Source organism: Strongylocentrotus purpuratus, unplaced genomic scaffold (assembly GCF_000002235.5).
Source record: "Strongylocentrotus purpuratus isolate Spur 01 unplaced genomic scaffold, Spur_5.0 spur5_scaffold_21, whole genome shotgun sequence".
Taxonomy (NCBI): Eukaryota; Metazoa; Echinodermata; class Echinoidea; order Camarodonta; family Strongylocentrotidae; genus Strongylocentrotus; species Strongylocentrotus purpuratus.
The window spans coordinates 24,874,888-24,899,179 of record NW_022145607.1 but is presented as its reverse complement, the minus strand read 5'-3'; the positions used below and the strand labels follow the sequence as shown (position 1 = coordinate 24,899,179).

The 24,292-nt window shown below is 36.2% G+C and overlaps 2 protein-coding genes across 2 annotated transcripts; both read left to right on the top strand.

Moving 5' to 3' along the window:
• The first annotated feature begins 4,476 nt into the window (after positions 1-4,476).
• On the top strand, positions 4,477-14,743 carry LOC115927845 (glutathione S-transferase alpha-4-like). Its single transcript, XM_030994089.1, has 6 exons — positions 4,477-4,664; positions 7,447-7,498; positions 7,703-7,835; positions 11,322-11,469; positions 13,048-13,185; positions 13,748-14,743. The coding sequence occupies exons 1-6, from the start codon at positions 4,575-4,577 to the stop codon at positions 13,865-13,867; spliced, it is 681 nt and encodes a 226-aa protein (XP_030849949.1). The 5' UTR covers positions 4,477-4,574; the 3' UTR covers positions 13,868-14,743.
• A 1,187-nt stretch (positions 14,744-15,930) lies between these two features.
• LOC581106 (glutathione S-transferase alpha-4) lies at positions 15,931-24,048 on the top strand. Its single transcript, XM_781123.4, has 6 exons — positions 15,931-16,061; positions 18,019-18,070; positions 19,483-19,615; positions 21,640-21,787; positions 22,997-23,134; positions 23,827-24,048. Exons 1-6 carry the CDS (start codon positions 15,972-15,974, stop codon positions 23,944-23,946), a joined length of 681 nt encoding a protein of 226 aa, XP_786216.1. The 5' UTR covers positions 15,931-15,971; the 3' UTR covers positions 23,947-24,048.
• The last annotated feature ends 244 nt before the right edge of the window (positions 24,049-24,292 follow it).

Sequence of the window (24,292 nt, the reverse complement as noted above, 5' to 3'; positions counted from 1 at the left end):
TTGAAAGTCTGGTTTCTTTGATTGTTAATTAACCCCTATACTGTGTATTTACAAGCAAAATATTTTAGTTATCAGAATCGGGTCATATCTCATTTTGAAGGGTTTGACATGCCATTACATTTATATACACCAAACTCATTATAATTTGACAAATAATAGCTTTGCAATAATGTTCATTCTTTATGGGATGTCGTCTGCTTGGGCAGTATTGGTCCATATTGTGAAGTCATTAAAACATCGTTATTTTTCTGGTGAATCTCTCGTATATCCCAGCTGCCATGGAGGTGGTTGTATTTGTAATTTTATAAATCACCTGATATGTAGTTGACCTTAAACTTGTACGATGGCCATCTGTTAGCTTACCATGCAGTTTCTAGTGATAAATTAGTTGACATATTTGTGATTTTCTTTGAATTTCACCTTTAATTGTACATCTAGCATTAACCTTAGCACCATTTTCCTCTCATCTGAACAATATTACCAAGAAATAAAACTTGAAATTGAACTTGAACTTGAATATCTTGTATGATAAAGAGAAACAAATGTCGAAATCACCCCTAATAATGTAATCACAATATAGGGGGTATATACCAACGTCTACAAAATTGTATATTTTTGCTTTGAGATTTCCCTTTATAGGTGACCTTTTTTTTGGTTGAAAATTGCAATATGCCATCTCAAGTGAGTGGAAACGGTGCACACTGTGTGCGTGAATGAATCCGATGATCAGGATAATAGTCGTGTATTTGTTAAGCGCTTAAAGACGAAAAGGGCTATATCGATCCAGAAAAATGTAGCATTAGAACACAAACAAAAACTAGATCTATTCTAAGGGATGATAAACAAAGATTGTTTTGTTTTGTGTTTTTCAAAGTTGTTGTAATTAAAATTGCTCACATCAACAGTTACAACAGTTCCCGAACTTGCTCAAATTATATACATCACCAATTGAAGTCCTATCTCATGCCTCGTCCACGACCATCCCATACGACAAGGAGCGCGCTGTCGATCTCGTCTGACGGGGTTCCGTGTACCACGAAGAGATTTGAGTCCTGCCCCAGATTGAGTGAAATCTAAAATCAAATGAGTCCAACATTTGCCACTATTATGCTGCTTTATTTTCACTTAATTTACAAAGCATTGCTACAATACATTGTACAAATTAAGCTATAAAATATTTACACTTTTTTAAAAAAAATACATGCCTTAGTTGAACCATAGCAAGTAAAACCCTAAGAAGTACATTATGATGTATTTATAATTAACTCGGATTCAATTCAATTCAATTAAAAATGGTTTATTTCAAATAAAACTTTCATCGCGGGGTTTAGCCAAAGTTACAAAAGTTTACAAACAAAATTAATAACACATAATGTAATATATGACATAGCATAACATGATATATTGAATTTGAAAAATAAATCAGTATAAATACAAAAAATATAGCTTATGGAAACATATGGAAACATAAATTAGAAAGAAATCTGAATTAAATAGCATAAAGTAACATAGTTTTACTGAAATCATGTGAAAAGAAGAAGGAAAGAAATAAGCATTAAACGATAAACGGAGCAAGTGTATGTGGTGGATAAAATCGAGAGTGAAAAACTGAAAAGTGAGGAGTAAAGTTTGCAAATACACTGTAACTTATTGAAATTAAGAGTGGGAGGGATTTAAAGAGGAAGAATAAAGGTTGAGAGGGGGAAAGGTTGAAAGGGGAAAGGTATAGGAAGTAGTAGAAAGCGACAGTGGAAAATTCATATAGGAGGATACGGAAAAGAAGAAGACGATGATGAAGAAGAAGAAGAAGAAATGGAAGGAGGGGAAAAAAGAAAAGATAAGATAAAGAAAACACAGTTAAAAGAGTAAAAGACAAAACAAAGTGAAAATATACAACCATGCCTAAAGTGGACAAGAGATGAATGTGAAGAGGGGTGATAACCTATTGTCAATGAATGTATCCTTACGTTCCAACAAAACCTTATTTTCACTGGTTTAACAATAATTATCGACCTACAACTACAACTTATTTGTACATATTCATTGATATCGAGACAGCTAGGTGCAATGGCACGTTTTATGCACACAAAAAAATCCCTTTTCTGATAACTACAAAGTCAACTTACCAGTGATGCTCGCTCAAATTACTTGACTTAGGGCAACAGTGGTCTGGCTGACACACAATAACTGTCACCAATGCAGTAAAGAATACAGGATACTGAAGCAACAACTCTATTGTAGAACTAGCTTTACTGCTGTTTCACAAAATAGGTTAAAATGAAAACTACTGTAAGTGCCTTGCCACAGGTAGATCCGACCTATCTAGTAGCTAGCGGTGTCCGTGTACGTCTTCCCCCAATACCATTTAGTTCCTACATGCTGAGTTCGGCCAATCCAAGCATAATTTGCATTTTTACAGCTGAAATATTTTGAGTATAAAAGCCCAGCCTACACCGACTAAATTTAGGAATTCACAAAGCTCATCCTCGGCTGAATAAAATGAGGAATGCATATTCATTACGCCACCCTGACTGGCAATGGCGTTCTCATTCATTTCAGTCATTCGCTAGTAACCAAAACGTTACCAAGAATTAACATAAACCAAACAAAAATTAACATCGCTAGTGATATTTTCTTTGTTATTTTGTCTGAATGAAGTTCCTATAGTGCTATCAACGCAGTAGAGTTAGATGATGTTGGTAACGTATGTGACTAAATACCAGGGGCGGCGATCCCACGGGGAGGGGGACACGTCCCCCCTCAATTTGTTTAGGGGGCGTCCCCCGGAAAATTTGGAGAACAAAAATCTGTAGCAAATACTGACTAAAGAATGAAACACACTTTTATGCTCTGGAGGGCCCAAGAGTGCAGCGTTTAAACTAATAAAATCTTCTCCCTCGATCTCTACGCTTCCTCGCATTATACTTCAAAATGTACTAGTAGATATTGTAGAAAATCTTGCATTTTGTCCCCCTCCCCCCCGACCATGAAAAGAAATCACCGCACCTGCTAAATACTTTTCCACATAATCTTCACTCCTCAAACTTTAAACTTCACACTTATTTCACAGTTCATCACCATTCATCACCTCCAATGGGGCGGCATAGCAATTCTATTATGTATTTTGTAACAAAACCACTAAATTTGTCACAAAATTACATTAAAATGTTACAAGAAAAACTGGATGTTAAGCCGTCTCAAATTCGACCTCTCTTTGCGCCCATCTTTTTCAAAATACCCCTCTCCGGCTACTCTAAGACTTTCAAATCTTATTAATTTATCTTGATTATCTATTTCATTATAAAAACAATTTTTTTGTGAAAAGACAAAGCGTAACAAGTGTCCTTATAAAAAAAAGAGTAACGCATTTGAATAACGCTTTGATGAAATCGATTGCAAAATAATGAAATTAATTCATGCAATTGTACATTGGCAGCCGAGGGTGACGAACTTAATGTGACTTTGACGAAATCGATTGTAGAATTATGAAATCGATTTGATGAAAGTTCGAAGCGTTAAAATGTATGGGAAAACCTATAATTCATTGTGAATTATTGGTGGACCTTGAAATAAATAGGCCAAAATAATGAAGAAGAAATGGATAGCATTTTTGTCTTCTGTGTGGGTGTAGTATTCATCAGGAGGTCGCTACAATAAATGTATATATGTGACACGGTAGTAATATTTGCCGGTTAGGGTTATAGTTTTCCGACAGTGATAAAGAAAAAATTCCTAAGAAGCTAAAATACAAAAATATTTCTGGCCTAAAATACTACTAAGCGAATAATGTATATCAATTTGCTTCAGATATTGTCTAAGACACATACACGTAGATATATTATGATGTCCATTTTTATTACTTTTACCATACTAAGAATAGAAGTGACATAAAACACATGGAACTCCTTTCGTTCATCATTAACAAATTATTTGTGCAAAGGTTGAATATACAATGCACATAATTTAGCTTAGCTGGGTGAGAATCATCTATTCTTCTTACCTGAATCAATGGCGGATTTTTGCTTGCCAGGGGCAGGGAATCGTGAATAATGAGGTATTGCCATGCCTTTTTTTCATTGTTAGAGAACTTAGATATTCATTAGGGATTATCATCAGACCCGTAGCCAGAGTTTAATGTTTGGGGGGGGGGGGGCTGCTTATCATCACCAGATGCCCCCGGACAGGCGCGTACGCAGGGGGGGGGGGGGGGGGGGGGGGGGGGGGTGAACCTCCCCTTTGGTATTTTTATATGTGTATTTTTTAGGAAAAACCCCCTAAACCCCCCCCCCCCAAGCCCAGGCCCGATTTCAAAATGTTAACCCCCCCCCCCCTTGAAAAAAATCCTGCGCCACTGCCCCCGGGGCCCCTCTTTACAAAACCCTGATCCCGCGCATGCCTATCTGCCCGAATACAAGACAGTGTAAAGTCCAAGTCAATATCCCATTATTTACATTCCATCGGTGTCAATATCACGATGACGATCGGCATATCAGAGAGTGAACTACTACCATTAAATAGTCATAGTCACAGTGAGAGACTGACTAGAGTGTACTTAAAGTTGGAATCCGGAAAACATGTCTACCGTGAAGCCACGTTTTACCTATTTCGCCGGCAGAGGACTGGGAGAAGTTACCCGCTTGGCTTTGAATGCTGCTAAAGTGGAAGTAAGTTCTATCTAACCTTGCATGTGGGGTAGGTAGCCTAATTCATTCACTCCCCCCCCCCCCCCCCCCGAAAAAAAATATAATGCATGTGTGTATATTGTATGCTCAGAGAATTAGAAAGAAAAGGAAAATAAGATACACATCTGAAAGATAAAAAAAAACATATTAGTGAAACGTGATTGTAGGCCTATAGGCTATAATCGTGCTGTTAATATGGGGATTATAATGATGACGACGATATGATGTTGATGATGATTATAATATTAACAATAATAATAAGAAGAAGAATATTAATCATCAAGGTCATCATAAACTCCTTCACCGTTTTCATCATGGTCATCATAATTCGCATCATAATAAGAAGAAGAAGAAAAAAGTATGAATATTAATAATAATGATTATAGATACAGGTATTGCGCTCATATCCAATCCAGGGAAGCGAGGCTGGAAAGAGGACCCAACAAAGTACTACTAATATCCTAGCTTTAGCCAATTAGCTACTCTACAGCGCTGAAACATTCAAAGAATTACTTACTATGCACATTTAGTACCCCTAGGCTGAGGGAGGCAAATGTCGATTAATGTTTTATCAAAGGACATTGCATTGGTGTGCCCGCGGCGGGACCCCGGCCCCTCCACTCGGTGTTATTTAGGGTACGCATATGCTTGTTCCCTCCTTTTGAAAACACCCCCTAAGTCCGGTGTGTAAAGTCTTTTTTGTGTATGTACGAGCCGGACTTTGATGCGTGAAAAGTACCCCTTTATTACCGGACATTTTGGTAACACGCATGGTATCCCTCCGTTCACGGAGTGGGGGGGGGGGGGGGGGGGGGGGGTGGGGGAGGTGGGACTCGAAAATCGTGCAAGAAAATAATATGTTACATGTAAACGCTTTTGTTAACATTTGGTGTCTAGAATACAATACTCTACAAGTATTCGACTTTATGACATGAGAAAAGTTCTTTCCGTTGAAGTGTTTTGCGTGTGTGGATTTGTGACCCCGGCAGATGTATGGCAATCATAAAAATTGCCCACAGTATTTGTTGTGGGGTTTTTTAGGCAACAAAGCTGAAATTGTTCGGAGACCACATGGGATCACACATCCACTAAAAACGTCAACGGAATTTTTTTTTTCTAGGTTTGCTTTTCTAATTTATTGAAAAGTCATAATCAATATGACTTTGGAATTGATTTATGATGAAGAGTAACTTATTTTCTGTATAATGATATCTAATGATAAGGTGTTTATCTCGAATAGCGAATGAAAACTCAAAGGTTACTAAACCCAAATGGACTAAAAAGCCTCATATACAGTGCGTATCACAAAAAGTGTACCAAACTTTGGTGGCTTCTAATTGAAAAGTCATAACCAATATGACTTTGGAATTTATTTATAATGAAGTGTAGCTTATTTTCTGTCTAATGATACCTAATGTTAAGGTGTTTATCTCGAATGGCGAATGAAAACTCAAAGGTTACTAAACCCAAATGCAAGAAAGAAAACATAGGATGATAAATATCAAAGAAATTGACAGCAGACTTTCATGAAAAAGATAACATCCCAAACAAACTTTATCCGTTTGTATCACTCAATGAAAAGGTTACCTTTAACAAGGGATGCGAATGGAGTCAAGATTGTAATCATCATAACGACAAAAATATAACTTTTGCTTGTAATAAGCATTCCTTGAGTTTGAGTTGATATTTTTATGAACTGCAAATTAGTCAATGTAAACGGAGCAATAGTTTTGGAATGTGATAACACACACATGATGGCTTTAGATCCACATTCATTGCTTCAGCCCAAACTTAGTTTGGTACAAGAGGATTTTGACAATACTTTTTGAAAAGCCTGCTGTTCAGTCACCCTTGGCAGCATCAAGCACAATTACGAAAAAGATATCATTGGACAGGGTATTAGTTCTTCTTAACAATAAAATATGATTCAAGGGCACACAGGTTTATAACTTATTAATTAGAAGCTACCAAAGTTGGGTACAATTTTGTATACGCACTGTATATAGAGAGAGAGAGCTTGAAGAAACACGTAAACGTTAATCAAGCTTATACCGTGTGAGTCAAAAAAAAGTTTACACCTAGAAAATTGTTAATTATTAAAAAAATCATCTATGAACAGTAAATTGTTATACATCTTATGAAAGAGTGTTTTATCCCAATTCATTTGGTATCATTTTCGTGTGGTATTTGTTCACGCTTGGATGACCAGGAGGCATTGTTTGCGAGGGTGCAAACATCGCCAAAGTGATGCTTACAGCGTGTTGTTCGGATTAACGAAGTGAGAGAATGAATTAAATGTATCAAATGAATTGCATTGCATATGCTTTTTGCACAAGCAAAGTCACACACGCACACGCACACACACGCGCGCACAAATGTTCATTGATATTTGATATTCCATATTTGATATGTGTGGCATGATTAATTTTGTTAGGGATGTTATTTGGATCTACAAAAACAGATTTAATACCCAAATCCCAATTGTTTGATTTAAACATCACATAAACAACTTTGGCACAAGTCGAATTTTGCACCCTCGCAAAAAATGCTTCCTGTTCATCCAAGCGTGAACACATACCCCACAAACATGATACCAAATGATTTGGGATAAAACACACTCATAAGATGTATAATAATTTACTGAATATAGATGATTCTTAAAATAATTAGCAATTTTCTAGGTGTAAACTTTTTTTGACTCACACTGTATAGGCTTATTGATGAAGAAATAAGCGTCTAATCCATTGTGTCTGTTTGTTAACAGTATGATGACATTTACCTCCAATCCAGAGAAGAATTCTTACAGTTGATCACAGGTAAGAAGCCTGACATTTTTATTTCGTTTGATCACGTGTGAATTCTATCTGTTATTTGTTTTTGTCTTTTTGTTTTGTTGTATTTTCCGCACTCTACAATTATTTACAAGATTGTCTCATACAATCAATAATTTAAAGCAAATAATCACCTTTTGGTTCAATGCTGCATCGTTATAATTTTTGTTCCCTTCACTTTCTTTGCAGATGATAAACTTTTGTTCAAGCAAGTTCCTCTGCTGGAGGTAGATGGCCAGAATCTAACAGGGAGTGAGCCCGTTCTTCGCTATGTCTGCAACAAATACAACTTCCAAGCAAAATCTGATGAGGACCAAGTCAAGTGAGCATGACAACAAAATTGTATTTAAAGATAAAGTTGAGTTCTGGTCATGCGATTGCATTGTGAAAGAAACGGTGTGGAATCGATCAGAAAAGGTTGATCATGTAGCTTGTAAGTATTGGTGTGTACTGCAAGGTTCTGGAGTCATCTAACTGATAAGAAAATTTGGCCCAGTATTTGTAAAGTTATCAGCACTGTACACAGAAAGATGTTACATGCCATATTTCGAAAATTAAGGCATTTGAAGAGCCATGCTTTTCTGTGAACATTTTTTATATCTGATGTTCTTCCACACTTGCATAATAACAATGATATCGCTCACGAAATATTTTTCACCTCTCCCCAGAACTCTATCTTATCTTTAAGTATTACAAGGACAAAATCTTGTCTCCGGCCCTGCATTCAATCATTTCAAACCATGACCCGGCATCGTTTCTTTACATCCTTTCGCATGAGACCGGACATATGAATTGCAATCAGTGGCGGATCTAGGTATCACCCCATCCCAAACTTATCTTCATAACCATAATTGTGCAAGCGACCGGCCGAATAAAGACACCTTTACTGTGATAAAGACATATAATATTTTCTTCGTCATCAAACTACACGCTGCCGAATATGACGATTTTCAGGAATCCCGTTACCAAGTATAATTTTGTTTTTAGATTTTGTGAGCGATCGAAAATGAAAACTTTGATTTCTTTATTTCCATCCTCAAATTTCATTAGCTTAGATAAAGTATATTTGGGCACATTGCTGCCCGAATACAATGATATTCAGGCACCTAAATATTATGAGGATACTTTGACACGCCGCTACTCAAATATGAAGTGATATGGTTGTTCGAATATTGGACTCATAGAGAGCATACAGAGACAAGCGGCCATATTCGTCCTCCATGACTATAGAAGAGAATCTAGTGTCACCACCATGCTGTCATCTCTTGGCTGGGACACGCTACAACAACGTCGCTTGCTCAATCAATGCGAGATGCTCTTCAAAGTACACCACAAACTTGTCCAGATCTCCTTGCCTCCTGACATCCGACTTATCACAGGCATCACCAGACCGCAACGAGCACAACATCGAAGCCACAACTTCAGATTCACCCAACCATTTTGCAAGTTAACTGCTACATGTACAGCATGTTTCCCAGAGCAGTCCGTGTTTGGAACACTCTCTTCCAAGCAACGCTGTCACTGCAAGTACAATTCTTGGCTTTAGGGGAGCGGCACTACCCGCCATACAGACTATGGCGCCATCCCTACCCCTGAAGATGTTGTAACGAGGGACACACCTGCACCACCTGCACACTGCACCCTGCACACTGTGCACGGAGAACAACCACGATCACTTTACCAAAAGCACATCACCAACAGCACGCAACACAGCACAACCCTCTCCAGGACAGCGTTCACGCTTTTGGGAGAGTAATTCTTTAAGGTTCAAGGACCTCTAAAATCCTCCGTGAGCCCTATAGCCACTCCCCTTCCACAGCTCGTACCCCTATGACTGCAACATAACATTGGAGTTGCGAATTATGACCATAATCGGCTTTCTATTCCATTCTACTTTAAATTACTGTAGCGCAACACTAACGAACTCTCTGGAGAAATATAGCAAAAGAATGTAGCAAAGTATACAGAAAGCTGAGATCTCTTTCAAATGCTGAACTTTCTTAAATGTTACATTTGTCTAACCCTTTAAAAACGCTATTCATGAGCTAAAATTCATATTGCGACGCGAAATTACGAGATCCAGAATCAACATTAGCGAGAGAGCCAAGCGACCGATCTTTAGAAAATGTTCACATCTTTAACCCTCAAAATCTGGATTTATAATTAAACTTACCCCTGTATTGGCACGATTGGGGCGCATAATCTTTCTAACTTTTCTGCCCTTTCTCTTTCTCTCTTTTGCGTCAATTTTTTTCTCCCCCTCTCTTCTGCGTTTTGTAGGGCCCCCTTCAAGGGCCGCCCGGGGGGCAGATGACCTCCTGTCCCTCATCCCTAAGATACGCCACTATGTAGACAATTCTATCCAGTTCTTGTTGTAACCTCGACACAGTAAACTAATATTGAAACTGTCCTAATTAGCAGATATGATTGTTTTGAAACCAGGGCTCCTACTTATTTGTGTTTTATTGAAAAGCTGATGTAGGCCTATGTATTGTATTCAAACGTAACAGACATAAGATAGTTCAGATGTTTTTGAAGGTTAGAATGTTTGAAGTTTTGTTTATAATCAGAATAATTAAGACTGGTTTAGTTTTTGAAGAAAAAAATAGTGCTCTGGTCAGGGCCTTAGGGGAATATTATGCTTATATTTCAGAGCGTATCTGGTATGATAAGCATATCAGTGTGAAGAATGAGATTATGGAAGTTTGTTGTTTGGTAGTTTGAACGTAAGTTTTATATTATGTTTTTAAGAAACGGACAGTTTGTATGAGATCAGGGACCCGTTTCACATAGCCTTCTTTCAATGACAAATGACAAAAAAAAATCAAATCTGCTGATAACCAATCAAAAGCAAGGATTTCACTAGCTTATAACAAATACTGTCATTTGTCACTGATAACAAGTTTTGTGAAACGCCCCCCAGGAGTGGAAGTTTTCTGTCATTTTGAGAACCAAATTTTGCATCAGTGATATTCTGGTTCATTAAATTGAGTTTCCCGCAGAGAGAATTCAGTTGGTTTCATTAAAGAAGGAAGAGGGTCACGCTTCTACCTCTTGGTTGCTTTGATCCATTGCCGAAAATATTTTGGCACCTATCATCCCACCAACCACGGATACAAATCGACTCCCCTGTTTCCAAGCATTGAATTTTGATAACCTTGTCGAATCAAAGTTTCAACTTTGCAATAATGAAAATAAAGTTAGTTTTTAAAATCAATGAATATCTACTTTAAGTATTGAAAGATTTGAATAAACAATTACTATTTTCTTGTTTCATGCAGTGGATGTATACTATGGATTTTGTTAATATTCCTTTTTGTCTTTCTTTCTTTCTTTTAAGAGTTATCAACACAAATGAAAGCTCTGCTTTTTAGTGGATTTCTCATTCCCTTTTAAAATCGACTTGATTTATGACAACATTATGCATCAATTAAATCTTTTCACTTTCATAAATCATTGAGGTGTCGTGATATAGTGGTTCATTTATTTGACTCGCATTCCAAGTGTTGAGGGTTCGAATTATACCCGGCACATGTACTTTGGCAAATTATTAACCCACAGATTGATAAAAATAATTAATAGTATAATTGTCTTTAATGTTATTATCATTATTGTTATCATTACTATGAATATATTATCATTATTATTATAATTATCATTATAATCTTTACCATTGATATCATGATCATTATAATCATTGTTATTATTATCATCCTTATCATTATTTTCTAATCATTATCATTATTATTATTATGTTATTATTATTATAAGTTTTTCATTTTTAATAATCATTTTTTAACCTTTCCAGACTTGAGATGTTATGCATGGGGGCGAGGGATATGCTAAAATCAGGATTCTCCGGCGCCGTGTTCCAGAAAACACGAGAGGAACAAGAAGCAATGCTACAAGGTGCCGTCAAACAATCCAAGAATAGATACTTTCCAGTCTTCGAAAAGGTATATGGATCATGTGCATAGTGAAATCAAAAGCAGTATCATCTCGAACAACTAGGAGCACAGATACGATGTTAATTAGGATGCCACATGCTCATACGAATTTTTACCAGAAGTCATTTCTAGTCACAGATCCATTAAACTGGAATAAATTACCCGAACGCATTTGATTTATAGAAATATGAAACCATTTAAACGATAAATGGCAAAAGACATCCACGTTGTAATATGATTATGGTATAATATAACTCTTCTTTCTCTCCTCTTTGTATATATTTTATTATATCTTCATCTTGTTTTCTCTTGTTTGTTTGTTGTTGCTTTTGTTGATCATTTTTTATTTGTTACTGTTTGCTTCAATTTGGATATATGGCATTTACATATTTGTATCATATTACTCATTTTGTTATTCTCTATGTTCAAATCCGTTTATTTATAACCTGGTTTGCAATTCTTGTTTGTTTTGTTAAAGTCATATTTTGTAATTTTCTATATCTTATTTATACTTTGATTTGTTGAAATGTATATACTTGTTTGTGTCATGAAGGGCCCCAACGAAAACCAGTATTTATTTGCTAATTAGGTTACCCTTCTTTTTAAAGATGTGTAACAAATAAATTTAAACAAATTACATACACGAGATTAGTAATCATTTTACAAAGAAGGTCTAGGTCCTGTCTCATAAAAAGTTGAGACTGATTTAAAACGATAGCAACTTCATACTACAAACGAAAAATACGAATAGATCATATGGGGCCCTGGCTCTATTATAAATTAATATTAAGGTATACGTACATCGGGGGATTCCTTGCATAATAGGCCAAACAATTCCGAAGCTTTCTTTGGGAATGACTGGCGAAGGTTATAACACATTATTACCTTTACCTTACGGGATCTACTGGAAATGCAGTAACTCCTGCAGTCTGGTTTCCAGGTCAATGGTAAAAAATATCTAGATTTGTGGAAAGTTACGGTCGTGAAGTATTTTATGTGGGGTGCTCTTTACATGTTTTAAAAACACAGTTTCAGAGTTTCATACAGCACTGTTGCAAACACAGTTCTTTCCGTTGTGTAGTTGGATAGCTACATACCGTAGTTTTGAAGCACTACTGATATTCTAGTGGTGATCTTTGTATAAATTTAAATGATACGAGTTATCCGACAAAAAGAAATATCTGGTGCTTCGATGGTTGCACTTCAGCGATAAGATTTGGAGATCGGTCTTCTTCTGTTCTTTTTTTCCTCGTTTTTTGAGGGTATTGTTCCCTGAAGGCTAATAATACCTAAGGTTGACAATTCTGGAAATTAAAAAGGGTTTTGTAATATTCCCAAGATGAAATAGAACCCCGCCTCGTGTTCGGAATTACGAACCTCAGGAATAATGAGCCCCGAATAATTATGAATCTTAGGAAAGACAAATATTCCCTGCGTTTTATTTCGGTACCTCTGTGGTACACTTGTTAAGGTTTACTCATCAGATTTTTATCTTCATCAAGTTGAACTTGTACACCAACAAAATAACAAAAGCAAACTTTGATGATCATGAACAGCACTTTTCCCCTTTTTGTTTTCTTCATCCAGGTCTTGGGTGAGAGTAAGTCTGGATTCCTAGTAGGAGATTCCCTTACCATGGCTGACTTTATGTTCTTTGATGGTCTCAGCTACGTGAACGAGATCCCTAAAATCAAACCGTTGCTAGATGACTTCCCGAACCTCAAGGTATGTGATTGGGCAGGCGTACGAACTCGAAGTGGGCGAGGGGGTTTTGAAGGACCCCTCCCGATTATTTAAAATAATGATAAAATATAATATTCGTTCAATCATCACCTCATATTTGGGCAGCGAGGAATGCCATTTGGTCGGGAATTAGGGGTCATTAGAAGCTTGCGTAACACCCTCTCATTCAACATTCCTGATGGTAAATTGGGAATGAACTATTAAAGGCTATCCCCTCTCCCTCCTAACCTTGCTCGTTTACCTGTTGAAATGCCCCTGATAAAAAATGGAGATTTTAATCAGTATTACAGATTCTGGGCCCTAATTCATAAAACATGCTTTTAATAACTGCCAAAGATCACTGGAAATCTGGTTTGATATAGCAAATCAAAAAAAGATTGCAGGGCCTTATCAGAGAAAACTGATGAGGCTACCCCGAGTAAACAAGACATATTATTATTATAAATGCCCAGGTTTCAGTAGCTTATATCAGTTATTGTAAATTGTTATTAATAACAAGCTTCATGAAAGAGGACCCTGTCGGTTTGTTTGTTTGATCACACAGGCATATATCGAACACTTTTCCAACCAACCGGGGCTTAAGGAGTACCTTTCTAGCCCCCGACGTCATCCACCTCCCGATAACGAGTTAGTACGGGTGGTAAAAATAGTGCTGGACTGGTGATCGTCATGGTGGTCGACAACTACTTGGTAGTTAATTTTTGTTCTCCATTTGGCACCAAACTCATGTTGGTTGAAGGTTTCCTTTATTTTTGATTGTTTGTTTTATTTGTGATTAAAGAAGGTTTTTTAAGCATTCAGGCCTTCGCATACTTCTCTATACTTCCATGTTGTACATGTACATGATTTTGCTGAAGGAACACATTTTCCTCTGGATAGAAAAGTAAGCCCAGATACCATGTGTGCAATTAAACTAAGTTCAATTACATATATTTTGCATGTTTTATAGGTATTTTGTAATCAAATGCTTTGAAAGGTGAACTGTTTAGGGATTTTCATCACTTCCTTGGATATCGTACAAGATTTTTCAAAATAATGTTTAAAACATAAATTCGATCATAGAAAAATACAATCACGTTCCATTTTAAAAATCAAATAATGTTATGATTTCTAATCGATTAGCATCAAGTTTCTTCAAAGAATTAACATTTTCTGTGAATTTGGTGTTCAGACATTGCAGTCTTCTGTTTGTAATCAAAGTCTTGCCTAAATTCAATAGTATGATTCTGTCTATAAAAAAATTCCCAATTTAAAATCAAGCTAGCAAAATGTGTTGAAACTTGAATCATATATATCTCTTAATTTGTGATGCATTTTCACGAATCTAGTTCACCAAGCAATTGTAAGCCATTTCTGTCAAAATTGGTAAATGCTCTGTACTTAACTTCATTACTTTACAGTCTATATTTGCAGCATGTTAGGCAATACAGTGAAAAGTAATTGTTTTGGTAATTACCTGAAATATTTAAAAGATAATATCCTCTCACGACGTATATTTATCTTCGGAAAGAAATAAAAGAAACTGTTTACAAAAAAAAAAGGTTGATATCATTGTGTTGTGGTCTAATGGATAAGTCACCAGATTGCAGATCACAAGGTACGGGGTTCAAAACCCTGCCACTGCTCCGATGTCCTTTGGCAAGACATTAACCTACATTTGCCACACTCGACCCAGGTGAAGTCAATGGCAGCGGACAGGACTTCATTCCTTGAAATGCTAGACTACAGCACTGTAATTGCAGGGATGCAGAAGCCAAAGGTATAACACATACACATTAGCTTCAGATGCTTCTAGGATTTGACGAAATCGAATGTAGAATTATGAAATCGATTTGATTTGTTAAAAGTGTTTAAATGTATGGGAAAACCTCTAATTCATTGTGAATTATTGGTGGACCTTGAAATAAATAGGCCAAAATAATGAAGAAGAAATGGATAGCGTTTTTGTCTTCTGTGTGGGTGTAGTATTCATCAAGAGGTCGCTACAATAAATGTATATTATGTGACACGGTAGTAATATTTTCCGGTAAGGGTTATAGTTTTCCGACAGTGATAAAGAAAAAATCCCAAGAAGCTAAAATACAAAAATATTTCTGACCTAAAATACTACTAAGCGAATAGCGAATAATATATTTCAATTTTATTTATATATATTGTCTAAAATACATACACGTAGATATATTATTATGTCCATTTTCATTCTTTTTACCATACTAAGAATAGAAGTGACATAAAACACATGGAACTCCTTTCGTTCATTATTATCAAATTATTTGTGCAAAGGTTGAATACAATGAACATAAGAAGCTTATAGCTGGGTGAGAATCGTCTATTATTCGCACCTGAATCAATGGCGGATTTTGGCAGGGGTGGGGCACAACCGACCCATGCCCCCCCCCCCCCCCCTCCCTCTCGTGTGAAACCGAAGTGACATACGTGTAATATACAACTTTTGCTTGCCAGGGGCGGGGAATCGTGACAAATAAAGTATTGCCATGACTTTTTTTTTCATTGTTAGAGAACTATATTCATAAGTGCTTGTCATCACCAAATCCCCGGGTCCCTCTTTACAAAATCCTTATCCCGCGCCTGCCTAGCTGCCTGAATACAAGTGTAAGGTCAAAGTCAATATCCCATTATTTACGTTTCATCGGTGTCAATATCACGATGACGATCGACATATCAGAGAGCGAGCTACCTCCATTAATCCCTTACAGTTATCTCAGAGAGACTGACTAGAGTGTACAGAAAGTTGGAATCCGGAAAACATGTCTACCGTGAAGCCACGTTTTACCTATTTCGCCGGCAGAGGACTGGGAGAAGTTACCCGCTTGGCTTTGAATGCTGCTAAAGTGGAAGTAAGTTCTATCTAACCTTGCATGTGGGGTAGATAGCCTAATTCATTAACTCCCCCCCCCCCCAAAAAAAAAATATATATATATATATATAATGCATGTGTGTATATTGTATGCAGTTTGCACTCTCTAGAACTATATATCGAGAACGAGCTCAGAGAATTAGAAAGAAAAGGAAAATAAGATATACATCTGAAAGATCAGGAAGAGACTGAAACGTGATTGTATAGGACTGTAACCGTGTCGTAATATGAGGATAACGATGATGATGATATGAAGATCATGATCATGGTAATGATGATAAGAATAATAATAATAATATTAATCATCATCATCATTATAAACTCCTTCACCGTTTTCATCATGATCATCATAATTAGCATCTTAAAGGTAATACAAAGTTTTGGGAAATTTTGAAAATTGGATGGATAGTAATTCTTTTAATTTTTGATAAATTTGGATGCACATTTGAATGTATTATAAGCACTAAAAAATGTATCCCCTAAAATAATTCTGCTTTCGAGAAGTGGAATAATCAAAAATTTACCGGCGCTCCCGGTAAATTTCAAATATTTTAGATAGCGCCCAAAGCCATTCTATTGTAACTGCGACCATGAAAATCTAGAATATACAATCCTGATATATAATTTCCAAACGAAAAAAGCAAATTGGTCGATGTAGTCAAGAAACATTGTCAAATTGTCTAACATAAAGAGTTTTATTATTTACCCTTTCATCACTTTAAACTCGACTTCAACCGCGACAACGATCATTGAATAAGTTGTAAAATCGCATATGCTTCCAATATGTTCATTTGAACCAAATTCATGACCCCATACCAAAACTTTGTATTACCTTTAATAATAAGAAGGAACAAAAGTATGAATAATAATTGTAATAATAATAGATACATGTATATTGCGCTCATATCCAATCCAGGGAATGATCGAAAGAGGACTCAACAAAGAACTACTAATACCCTAGCTTTATCCAAGCTACTCTACAGCGCTGAAACATTCAAAGAATTACTTACTATGCACATTTACTATACCCCTAGGCTGAGGGAGGCAAATGTCTTGGCAAAGGACATTGCATTGGTGTGCCAGCGGCGGCGGCGGTACTCGAACAATATAATCGTGCAAAAAAACACGTTACATGTAAACGCATAAAACTTCTAAATGCTTAATCTCGTACTTATCTGATTGATGATTTTTGATTTGGTGTTTATATTCTACAAGTATTCGACTTTATGACATAAGTTCTTTCCGTTGAAGATTTTTGCGTGTGTGGATTTGGGATCCTATTTCAGATGTATGCAAATCATAGAAATTGCCCACTGTTGTGGGGTTTTTCGGCAACAAAGCTGAAATTTTACGGAGACAAAATGGGATCTCACATCCACTAAAAAACGTCAACGGAAAGATAATTTCTAGGTTTGCTGTTGGCTACAGAAGGACAGTCAAATGAACTAGAAAGCCTCATGTACAGTGCGTATCACAAAAAGCATAAGCATTTCCTTGAGTTTGAGTTGATATTAACACCTTTTTATGAACTGCCTAATAATAGTCAATGTACACGGAGCAATAGTTTTGGAATGTGATAACACACACATAATGGCTTTTGACCCACATTCTTTGCTTCAGCACAAACTTGGTACAAGAGGATTTTGACAATGCTTTTTGAAAAGCCTGCTGTTCAGTCATCCTTGGCAGCAAGCACACTTATGAAAATGGTACCATTGGACAGGGTATTAGTTCTTTTTTACAATAAAATATGATTCAAGAGCACGTGTAGGTTATAACTTTTCAATTAGAAGCTACCAAAGTTGGATAGACTTTTTTATACGCAAATATAAAGAGAACCTGAAGCAACAAGTAAAAGTTAATCAAGCTTAAATTGCCCTATTGTTGAAGAAATAAGCGTCTAATCCATTTGTGTTTGTTTGTTTGTTTGTTTACAGTATGATGAAATTTACCTCCAATCCAGAGAAGAATTCTTACAGTTGATCACAGGTAAGACACCTGACACTTTTATTTCATTTGATCACGAGTAATCGATCTGTTATTTGTTTTGTCTCTTTATTTTGTTTTGTCTTTCATTGTTTTGTATTTTTGTTCCGCATTCCACATTACAAGATTGTCTCCAAAAAACAAAAAAAAATTGAACAAAAGAATGCATAATAAAACAATGATAAACATGTAACATAGACAAAACAATGATGTGAAATATAAGGATCATATTAAGAAGCAAAGCTTTTATGTAGCTAGTCAAAACAATAATAAATCAATGGATGTAGATAAAGCTACGGTCATAAAGGTTCGTACGAACGATGCGTTCGTACGAATCTCCCTGTTTTTCCATGGTCTTCCCGAATTTTCATAGTCTAAAAATCGTTCGTACGGCGTTCGTAGCAGTTCGTAATGGCATTTGTGACCGAGGCTTTACGTTTATAATACGAAATACCGTCTTTATGATGTTTACAGATATCATAAACCCAATCACCGGATTCATTCACCATTCCCACTACTTGGGAAGTATTCCTACCATAAATTCGTCACCGTGAGGGCATATAGCAATAAATTATAAACCATTAACATTTAGTACACATTAATAATATAGTACAGGTGAATTTATGGATACTTAAATATAAGAAACATCATTCTAGTTGAAGAATTACGATAAGCCTTGTTTGTATTGTTACAGCTATTCTAATGAACATTTTCATCATTTTTGTTGTTGTTCATTTATTACGTTAAATTCGAACAAAACATTGATGGATATGTGGATGAAGTATACAAAATAGATCTGCATAGTTTCTCTTCATTTTGAAGAGAAAAAAAAAGCAACCAAAGCTCCTTCATGTAAGACTTGATTTAATCACTGTTTGCTTGAATCTTTTACCGAACCATAAGGCCTAAAATAAAAACTTGTTGTATTTTTTTAACAACTTTTTTTTGTCGCCCTCTTTGGGCCGATATTTTCAGATTTGAATGTTTTTTTTCTTTTTCCCGCCCTCTTTTATCTGATATTTCTCAGTTTTTAATGCTTTAATACATGTGCTTCTAATTAGAATCGAACAAAACATAATTGGAATGATGGCCTTTTCGAAGCAATGGAAATATAGCTTAGTCTTCTTCATTTTGTTTGAATTTGAGATTTATTAGAGTAGCAAATTACGCGGGGGAATATTACCGATTTTACTTCCCCTCTTTGTGACCGTTTTTCCCTTCTTAACGTTTTACATAAATCTGGCCTCCCATTTTCCTTTTCCTTTCCGTTTCGTCGTTTATCCATTATCGTCATCTTCCTATGAATCCCATCACACGCTTGCTCTTCCATATTCTCTTCCCCTTTTCTCTTCCTTTTAATGCAGCCCATATTGTGCATCGTTATGATTTGTTATTTTTCTTTATTTCCCGTGCAGATGATAAACTTTTGTTCAAGCAAGTTCCTCTGTTGGAGATGGATGGCCAGAATCTAACAGGGAGTGAGGTCATTCTTCGCTATGTCTGCAACAAATACAACTTCCAAGCAAAATCTGACGAGGAACAAGTCAAGTGAGCATGACAACAAATTGTATTTCAAGATAAAGTTGAGTTCAGGGACCCGTTTCACAAAGCCTTTTTTCAATGACAAATGACAAAAATCAGTGACAAATCTGCTGATAACCAATCAGAAGCAAGGGTTTCAGTAGCTTAACAAAAACTGTCATTTGACACTGATGACAACTTTTGTGAAACACCCCCTTGTCATGCGATTGCATTGTGAAAGAAACGTTGTGGAATCGATCAGAAAAGGTTGATCATCTAGCATATGAGTATTGGTGTGTACTGCAAGGTTCTGGAGTCATCTAACTGATAAGAAATTTGGCCCAGTATTGGTAAAGTTATCAGCACTGTACACAAAAAGATGTATATTTTGCATGCCATATTTGAAGAGCCATGCTTTTCAGGGAATATTTTTGTATCTGATGTTCTTCCACACTTAATGATATTGCTCACGACTTATTTTTCACCTCTTCCCAGAACTCAACATTCTCTTTAAGTATTACAAGGACAAAATCTTGTCCCCGGCCCTGCATTCAATCATTTCTTACCATGACCCAACATCATATCGTTCCTTCGTCTCCTTTCGCATGAGACCGGACATAGGGAATTGCAATCAGTGGCGTATCTAGGTACCACCCCCCCCCCCCAAAACAAAAAAAACTTATCTCCATAATAACCATTGTGCATGCGAGTGAGTGAATAAAGACACATTTTCTTCGTCATCAAACTACACGTTGCCGAATATGACGATTTTCAGGAATCCCCTTGCCAAGAATAATCCTGTTTTTTTTTAACTTTGCGAGCGAGCGAATCGACCAGGGAACAAATTAAAACTTTGATTTCTTCAATTTCATCATTAAAATTCATTAGCTTAGAAAAAGTAGATTTGGGCACATTGCTGCCCGAATACAATTACAATGCTGTCAGGAACCCAAATATGAGGATATTGGACACGTCGCTACTCAAATTATGTAGCAAAGTATACAGAAAGTAGAGATTTTTTTAAATGCTGAATTTTCCTAAATGTGACATTTTTCTAACCCTTTAAAAACGCTGTTTATAAGCTAATTAATATTGCGTCGCGAAATTACGAGATCCAGAATCAACACTTGCGAGAGAGCAAAGCGACCGATCTTTAGAAAATTTCCCCATCTTTAACCCTCAAAATCTGTATTTTTGATAAAATTTACCCTTCGTATAGTGGCATGATTGGGGCGCCTAACCCCCCTCCCTCAGATACGCCACTGTAGACAATTCTATCCACTAATAGTGAAACTGTCTTATTTAGCAGGTATGATCGTTTGGAAACCAGGGCTCTTTCTCCTCCCTTTACTTCCTTCTTTACAGGTCACTCACTTCCTTTTTTCTTTAAACAAATTTATTTTGTTTTGTTTTTCTATCAAGTTATCTGGGAGTTGAATGTACACACAAACACATACACAAGTGTTTGTGTAAAAACTCAAGTCTTGGCATTTTCTATATTAAAAGCAAGTCATTCCAAACAAAGATTTAAAGCTCCTCAGCACATTACTTGAGTTTTTAAAAGATCTTAATAAACAATGAGCATCTTTCTTGTTTAATGCAGTGCATGTGTGGATTCTGTTAATATTCTTTTTCTTTCTTTTTCCCCTTTCTTTTTAGAGTTATCAACACAAATTAAAGCTCTGCTTTTTTATGGATTTCTCTTTCCCTTTGAAAATCGACTTGATTTATGGCTATATAATGCATAAATAAATCATTTCACTTTCATAAATCATTAAGGTGCCGTGATATATAGTGGTTCATTTATTTGACTCGCAGTCCAAGTGTCGAGGGTTCAAATTATACCAGGCACTTTAAATGTACGTACTTTGGCAAACTATTAATCCACATATTGATAATAATAATTAGTATTATCATAGTTGTCATTATTCTTCTTATTATCATAATTATCATATCATCATTATTAATATTGTCATTATTATTATTATTATTATTACTTTATTATTATTATAAGTTTTTAATTTTTAATAATCATTTCTTAACCTTTCCAGACTTGAGATGTTATGCATGGGGGCGAGGGATATGCTAAAATCAGGATTCTCCGGCGCTCAGTTCCAGAAAACACGAGAGGAACAAGAAACGATGCTACAAGGTGCCGTCAAACAATGCAAGAACAGATACTTTCCAGTCTTCGAAAAGGTAAATGCATGATATGCATGTGCATAGTGCAATTAAAATTGCATACGCGGGATTAGTTATCTTTTTCTTCAGAGAAAACCTAGGTCCTGTCTTTAATATATAATATACATACGGGTATAAGAGTCGAGACTTAGTAAAATCGATCGCAACTTGATATAAATTGAAACTCTGTGCAAAAGGTATACGTATATCGGAAAATTCCTTGTATACTAGGCCTAAAAATTCCGGAAGTTTCTTTGGGAATGACCGGCGAAGGTTATAAACACACCTTATTACCTTATTACCTTATACTATGGGATCTACTGGAAAATGCAGTCATTCCAGGCAGTCTGGTTTCCGGGTCAAAGGTAGAATCTCTAGATTTGTGGAAAGTTTTCATAATTGTGTGCGTGAGGGGCCGGGAGCTCTTTACATGTTCTTAAAATACAGTTACAGAGTTTCATAAAGCACTGTTGCAAACATAGTTGGATAGCTACATACCAGTTTTGAAGCACTACTGATATTGGTCTTTGAATGAATTTGAAATGATAAGAGTTATCTAACAAAAACATATCTGGTACTTCGATGGTGGCACTTCAGTGATAACATTTGGAGATCCTTTTTTCTGTTTTTTTTTTGTGTTTTTTTTCTCGAAGGTATTGTTACCCTGAAGGCTAATAATATATAAGGTTCACAATTCCGAAAATGAAAAAATTATTTATAATTCCGAAAATTGAAAAGGGTTTTGTAATTCCACAGATGAAATAGAACCCTGCATCGTGTTTAGATTTTCAAACCTCAGGAATAATGAGCCTTTGATAATTTTTAATCTTGGGGAAAACGAGTATCCCCGGCTATATATTTTGGTACCTTTTTTTTGGGGGGGGGGGGTTACTTTTGTTTTCCTCTTTTCCTCTTTGGGCTGATATTTCTCAGTTTTGAATGCTTTGATACATTTTTTCTTCTAAAGAGCGGTAAAAAAAAAATAAAAAAATAAAATAAAAAGCCGACCGTACATTTCAAGATTTTCGGGTCGGTCGCAAAGGGCAATACAACATCTTTTTTTACGCCTTACTAAGGTTGTCTCTCATCTTTATCTTTATCAAGTTAAACTTGAACACCAACTAAATAACAAAAGCAACCTCTAACTACTAGCTGATGGATCATGAACAGCACTTTTCAAAGGCGGTAGAATTTTTATTTAATTTTTAATTTTTTGTTTCCATCCAGGTCTTGGGTGAGAGTAAGTCTGGATTCCTAGTAGGAGATTCCCTCACCATAGTTGACTTCATGTTCTTTGATGGTCTCAGCTACGTGAACGAGATCCCTAAAATCAAACCATTGCTAGATGACTTCCCAAACCTCAAGGTATGTAATTGGCGTACAAACTCGAAATGGGGGAGGGGTGTGGAAGGCTGCAGGCCCCCTCCCGATTATTGAAAATAATGATCCTCCCCGTTTGTTTGTTTTCTTCAATGGCTTCAATGGCCTTGCCACGCCCCTGTTTCGACAATTATTGTAGGTTCGTTCACGGGTGGGATTCAGGAATGCCATTTGGTCAGAAATTAGGGGGTCAATAGAGGCTTAACACCACGTAGTAGGTCCATGCAGGGACATGATATGTCCCTGGTCCATGGTAACATCCTCTCATTCAACATTTCTGATGGTAAATTGGTAATGAACTATTAAAGGCTACTAGAAAATTGGTAATAATTACACCCCCTCCTAACCTTACTTGTTGAATTGCCCCTGATAACAAATGGGGAATTTAATCACTATTATAGATTTTGGGCCGTTTCATAAAAAATGCTTTCAATAACTGCCGAAGATCACTGGCAATCTGCTTTGATATAGAAAATCAAATATGATTGCAGGGCCCTAAGGGAGTAAAGTATTAATACTGATGAGGCTACCCTATGTAAACAAGACGTATTATTATTACATGTACATTGTATTATTATTATAAATGCCCATATTTCAGTAGTTTATAAAATATAAGTTATTATCAATAATAAGTGTTATGAAACCGGACCCTGTCTGTTTGTTTTCTGGTCACACAGGCATACATCAAACACTTTTCCAACCAACCGGGGCTTAAGGAGTACCTTAACAGCCCCAGACGTCATGCACCTCCCGATGACGAGTATGTACGGGTGGTCAACCTGGTGCTGGACTGGTAATCGTCATGGCGGTCGACAACTACTTGGTAGTTAATTTTTTTTTTCCATAAAAACTCGGCGGTTAAAGGTTTCCTCGATTTTTGGGGGATTTTTTTCTTCTTGTTTATTTGTGATTAAAGAGGGTTTTTTTAAGCATTCAGGCTTTCGCATACTTCTCAATAGTTCCATGTTGTACACGTACAGTACATGATTTTGCTGAAGGAATAAATTCTCTGTAAAGAAAAGTATGCGCAGATACCGTTTGTGCAATTAAACCAAGTTCAATTACATATATATTTTGTTGGTATTTTGTAATCAAATGCTTTGAAAGGTTGAACTGCCTAGGTGTTTGCATAACTTCCTTGGA